At 37.4% G+C, this 6,192-nt stretch overlaps 1 protein-coding gene across 2 annotated transcripts; it reads right to left on the bottom strand.

Moving 5' to 3' along the window:
• Positions 1-328: 328 nt before the first annotated feature.
• Positions 329-4,973, bottom strand: LOC119123083 (tryptase-like). 2 transcript variants are annotated; one of them, XR_005097998.1, is made up of 7 exons: positions 4,807-4,973; positions 3,830-3,850; positions 2,778-2,940; positions 1,723-1,991; positions 1,343-1,482; positions 610-1,124; positions 329-517 (listed from the first exon to the last, which is right to left on the bottom strand). XR_005097998.1 is itself a non-coding variant. In XM_037251889.1 (6 exons), exons 1-6 carry the CDS (start codon positions 4,895-4,897, stop codon positions 819-821), a joined length of 990 nt encoding a protein of 329 aa, XP_037107784.1. In that variant the 5' UTR covers positions 4,898-4,973; the 3' UTR covers positions 329-818. The 2 variants fall into 2 exon arrangements, 1 of the variants encoding a protein (XP_037107784.1); XM_037251889.1 differs by having other exon boundaries at positions 329-1,124.
• Positions 4,974-6,192: the final 1,219 nt, after the last annotated feature.

The raw sequence follows: 6,192 nt of genomic DNA, 5'->3' as shown, positions 1-6,192 counted from the left end.
TAAAGCCTGTAGAACTATTTTGTACCATCTAATATTTATTTTCTAGTGCTCAAAGTCCCACCATTATGGCCAACATAAAAATACTGTAGCATAGAAGGCCTAAAATTGAGACAGTGGTCAAATACCTCAAAAGTATGTAATATCGACCATTGTGCTTCTCAAACACAGATATCAGGTATCGTCAGCAAACATTACCAATACGTAGGCATCACTATAAAACCGTTTAATGAAAATAGAATAATTTTACTTATTAACAGTATTGATTTAACTCTGCTTATCTACGGAGAACCGAAACCTTCAAAATAAAAACAACAAATGAGTCAAAAAGTCAAGTAATGGAATGCTAATATCACATTGCAGAATAATCATAAAAAAAGCTTTCATACATTCAAATGTCACACAGTGCAAGAGAACAATTTTTAACAGAGCCTAGATTGCAGCAGTCATGAGAGTAAATCAATTCAAACAGACATGTAAATGTTGTAAATCAGCACAAAACTTTACATGAGGTGAAAATATGACAAAGAAAAGTATTGTCACACTGAGCTTTGTGACTCCAAACATTTTAAACCTTTTGGCATGAAAAATCCATAAATTCAATTTAAAAAACTAAGTATTTAAGCATATTTTAGTCTTCATTGAAGATCAACTCACCAACAATAACAAAGAAAGCCTAAGCGATAAACAACTGGAAATGAATCCTTCATTAGACAATTAAATTCATTCAAATGTTTTAGTGGTAGCTTCCTATCACGTAGCTTGGAGTCACCATCCTCTAAATCGTTGCGAATCCCTTCACTTGATGTTAACAGTCTTCACTACAAGAACACCAGGGCGGTCAGGATTGCCGGGAGAAGAGTGAACAGCAAAGGAGCAGAGAGGAAGACCACCGTAGCGCTGTTTGTGTTTGTACTCGTACTCGTACTCGTACTCGGAACAAAGTTGATGAAGCCCGGCTCGTTGCCATTGATGCGCGACAGGATCCACGACCGATACTCGGACACTCGGGCGTAGACTCCCGGGATGTCGGGTAACGCGCATCCTATTCCAAAGCTCACCACACCGAGTTGAACATATGTAGAAGTATTACCGGTCTTGCTCACCAGCGGACCACCTGAATCTCCCTGCGAACATAAAAATATTTTTGCTAAGTCAGTGTCATTCTCTCAATATGAATGACTGAGAGGACGTCGGGATTTTTTTCCAAGGCCCCTTCCAATAATCCGAAAGCCAATTAAACATATAACTTCATGGCAATCATCCATCCATCCATCCTTCCATAAGAAGACATTCACAAAACGTCCAAAGGTCATGCTCAAATATTCAACACAAGCAAATTCACCTGGCACGAATCCCTCCCCCCTGCTTCGGTTCCAGCGCAGATCATGTTGCTGGTGATGATTCCATATACATCATTGCAGTCACTGTTGGATACTATAGGAACTATCACCTCCTGTAGCTCCTCCGGTGGCGGAAGTGGAACTGACAAGACAAGAAAACAAATTGTTGATTTTATTTTGAGAAGTCTTGAACATGATTAATATCTTCACATAGAATAAGATCATTAATTCTAGATGACATTTGAACTAATTGTCCCATTTATTGTCTCAGAGAATGATCGAATAGAGAATGCACTGCATTCAAGTTTGAATTTGGCAGAAATGTAATTTCAGTCCATGATACAAATGTTTTGAAATATTTTTGCTGAATAGATGTATGTACCGCTACTGGCGATGGTGCCCCATCCGGTAACCCAGACTTGTGTTCCGGCTGGGACGGGGCTTTCCGGAGCTGCCAGACACACTGGACGAATGTAGTCGGTGAAGGTGACGGGCGAGGCGAGCTCCAACAGGGCGATGTCGTTGTTGTTGGTAACAGGGCTGTAGTCCTCATGAATAATGAACCGCGCCACATTGCGCCTTTGCTCGTTGGGATTGTTGCCGAACTGTGACTGCCGGCCCAGATAGATGATCAGTCTATCGCTGGTTGTGCTGATGGCAAACACACAACCCGGTGAGATCATCGCACCAATCGACAGAAAAATTATTTTTGCTTCAGTCAGTTCAACTGGAAGTGACAATAAACAGCTTCAAGGACCGTATTTTGGTTCTGTGCGCAAATCGACCACTAATCGCAGTATAACTGCGTATAGTGGGAATTTTCTGCTTTGGTATTTTGCAGGACTTTTCCACATGTATTGACAGAAATGCTGTTAAAATATTACTAAGATAATGATAATATAATAGATAATTATCGATTCACAAACAAACTAAACTAGGCTATTGCTTTGGCACAAAAATGATGAGACGCTATTTTACACCAAAATAGGTAAAAAGGAAAAAGTCCCTTTTTTTAAAGAACTGCGCACTAATTTTATCTGCCAAACGGACAATTGTCATGAGTTCAGTTCACCGCCACCTCGCATACTTGGATAAATATATTTATTATGTATTTTTATTTATTTATAAATAAATAAAAATACATAATAAATTAAGAAAGAAAGAAAGAAAGAAAGAAAGAAAGTAAGAAAGTAAGTAAGTAAGTAAGTAAGTAAGTAAGTAAGTAAGTAAGTAAGTAAGTAAGTAAGTAAGTAAGAAAGAAAGAAAGAAAGAAAGAAAGAAATATCAGTCAAACTATGGCTCATACTTTAAAGCATGTGTTTTGACGTTAGATTATGTGGGTTTTTTAAAATGTATTATATGGTCTCTATATTGCAGATTTTCATTTAAAGGGGTTTGTAAGTGCAGTGAACGGGGATTCGCTGTACTTCTACTCACGTTGTAAGGCAGTGAGCGGCGCACAGCACCCATCGGTCGTTGATCAGTGACCCTCCGCAACTGTGTGAGCCGTCCCTGTGCAAGCTGATCTGCCAGGGCCATGCTCCATCGGGTGCCGTCTCACCACCCACGATCCTGGAGTTGACTACCACTGTGCCACATTCTATTTCACGCACGCAGCCACACACACACACACACACACACTTAGCGTTTTACATGAATATTCTCACAGTGAACACAGTTACATTTTTATGACAATGACAGACATTTGGCCTCTTTTTGATTACTGACTTGAGGGTACTCTAAAATCTTAGTTTTGAAAGTGCAAAAACTGCTCCCACTGCAATGGCTCCGTTCTTTTCCACTTCACTCGGCAAGGCGTTCTTATGCACTCATGGCCAGTGATAAACTTTCCGACTTGCGTCACTCAAGCTGCAAATATCAAGTGGTTTTTCTGGTTCTTCTACTTCTGTTAATGCGGAGGCGTGATAAGGTAATTTAAGTTCCAGAGTCTGTTGTCACAAACTAAAACAAGCCTCCCAAGATGACCTAAGCTGTCAAGTTAAAACCAGCTTTTTCTGGTTGTCCGCAGCCATTGTTAGTACCTTTATCTCATGAAACTTCTGTGAGCGGCGCACCCCAATTGAAAAAAGTGATATATTGACTTTACAGTACAGAGAGTTTAAAGCAGATCTAGAAATTGTTTTGTTGAAAAAGTACTGAATATGGACGAATTATTTGCAAGCTGTGTGAATGTTTTGTCTTATGATACACGAAACTGAATTAAAAGTGCTTATGGTCGAAACTTTCAAACAGAAATAGAAGCATTCAAGTTAGCATCTCTGATTTCATGTGGACATGTAAACACGAATGTTTGTGTATGATACGACAAACCCACACCCATTGATGTGATGAAACATTTCCGTCATATATAAAGATGTTTTTGTTGGCTTTGTCACAGATGCCGCTGTTGTGAAATCTGCTTCATAAATAACCTTGTACCATGTTTATTTGTATTGTGCAACATATAATAGATGGAAAATGTAGCTCACCATTCAGCTGCCCAGCGCCACCTACGGGACAAAAAATGTAAATTATTTACGATGGAATGTAGGTGAGGTTTGTTGGACACACCTCACAAATATCAGCCATAATTAGGAAGTGACTCTTTCATTTCTTAATAATGCCCTCTTGTATGACACGGAAATTTGGGGATGGGAATTATAAACATGCTTCCTTAAACATATTTTTTTTTTCTATGGGCATATCAACACCCTGTTTTTCATGGAAAATGTACTTTGAGGGTTTGTGATTTCTTTGGAAGAATTTGGGTGCTTTACAAAATCAAAAAACCCAATGCATTTGAATAGACGACAATTATACTTGGATTTCATTAATAATGAAATAATGGGAGATAATGAAGTATCTTAATTAATATCATGATGTACGTTGGTTCAATAAACAACAGTCATGCACGTATATTGTCTATATTTAAAAGGACATTTTAGTCACAAATGTGGTTAGTAAGCGTGCGTTTAGAGTAGCTCTGAAAAATTGTGGCCACCCTCCTGATAAAGTTTCCCATCCCGAATGTAAACAATGAGTAATACGTAGATTAGTAATGATGAACATCAATAGAATGTCAACAGTGATTTACATAAGACTTTAAAAAAAAATAAAAATACATGAAACATGGATGGATAGACAAACAAATTATTACCTAAGAAATCACTAAAACGTATCCTCAACTTTATCCAAATTGACTTCTAATGTAATGTGTTAGGTTTGCACTTGTTTTGCCTCATAGCTAATATTAAAATGTTTTTGAATCGAGTTCAGTTTACTTTTTGGGGACTAAATTCACAGCTTTGTGTCTCAACAAAGCTGTCATTCAACTCAGTTGTCATTCAAACTGAGTTGGACATTGCTGTGACACTTTTCGTGTAATAACAATCGCCATGCCATTGACACACCACACACACTTTGGATATGAATACAAATAATGAGAGAAAATGAAGCAGAAACTTACCAGGCACCAAGACAGCGAGGAGCAGGAAACTAAGTTGACAGTATTCCATGTTGTGAATGAAGCGGGAGTAGGAAGTAATAAAGTCAAGCATGTTTTTGAACGTAGGTATACCTCAGTCAGCAAGTACACGCCCATGAGGAAATAAATCATCTTTTTCATTACCTGTATGTGAAAGCGGCAGGTGTATGTACACACCCCACATACCACTCAGTCAAATACAGTAAACAATCTAATCCGTCTATGGTTACACAATGGACGGAATATATGAATATATATAAAATACATGAAAGTCTACATACATACGTACTGAAAAGAGTTGGCACTAACATTTGGGTTATTTCGCATATTTGACCCCGCAAATTAACATAGGGAAAGAAAAATAAATAAACCAACAAACAACTTGGACAGTTGTACAAAAATATGAAAAATAGCTATAGGCAGTTGTTTGGGCCAGGCTTAGAATAGCTTAGAATTTTTTGTTAGTTATTTACATTTTGGTTTTATTTTTTTTAATTTTAAAATAAGTTTATTTGAATTAAATTTATCCCCCCAATTTTTTAGGGACAAAAGTTAGGGTACATATTCATGTCACTACATGGATTCATATAACGTATGTAATATTACATATATTCATAATCACCCATATTTTTAATTCTGGCCGTACGGTTATATCAAAATAAGCACATTTAAAATACACCTCAAAAGCCCATGTGTAAAATTCATTGTCAATATTCTTATTTCTATAAGTATTTATAAATAGTTTCACTTTATGAACAAAGTTATGAACAAATTGTACTTTCAGTAAATTACCTTAAGATTTTAAAATAATTTGCTGAAATGTACGAGTTGCTATTTTTAAACCCAGTTTTAGGATTTTCATTAGTATTTGTTGTTAAAATAATTAGTTTGGACAACGGCAAGCTATCCATAAACAAAAATGCAGTCACGCAACTTTTAAAATCGTAGACAATAATTGAGAATAGTACAAAAGAAAAGAAGGGTAGCAGGTAAGTCATGCATGGCTGGATGCAGAAAATGTTCGGACAAAAGCAGGTGGGAACACAAATAAAGGTAAAGAGGTAAAGACCCAATGATTGTCACACACACATCTGGGTGTGGTGGAATTTGTCTTTGGATCTAATCCATCCCCGAAGAGAGCAGTGAGCAGCAGCGGTGCCGCGCCCGGGAATCATTTGGTGATTGCAGTTAGACGTGTTTCCATGAGTCAGTCAATAGGTTTGTGGCTTTCTATTATCTGTCATTGAGCAATCTTTTTCTTTCATTTCATTTCAAGTCTGTCAGCTGCTCACGTATGTCTGAAGAACGAGAAATTAAAAATCATCAGGGTTAATCTGGGTCATCACTTTGATCACAGATGGCGGTAAA

This window comes from Syngnathus acus, chromosome 5 (genome assembly GCF_901709675.1).
Source record: "Syngnathus acus chromosome 5, fSynAcu1.2, whole genome shotgun sequence".
Taxonomy (NCBI): domain Eukaryota; kingdom Metazoa; phylum Chordata; class Actinopteri; order Syngnathiformes; family Syngnathidae; genus Syngnathus; species Syngnathus acus.
The sequence above is the reverse complement of the archived record's forward strand: the minus strand, read 5'-3'. Positions and strand labels throughout refer to the sequence as shown.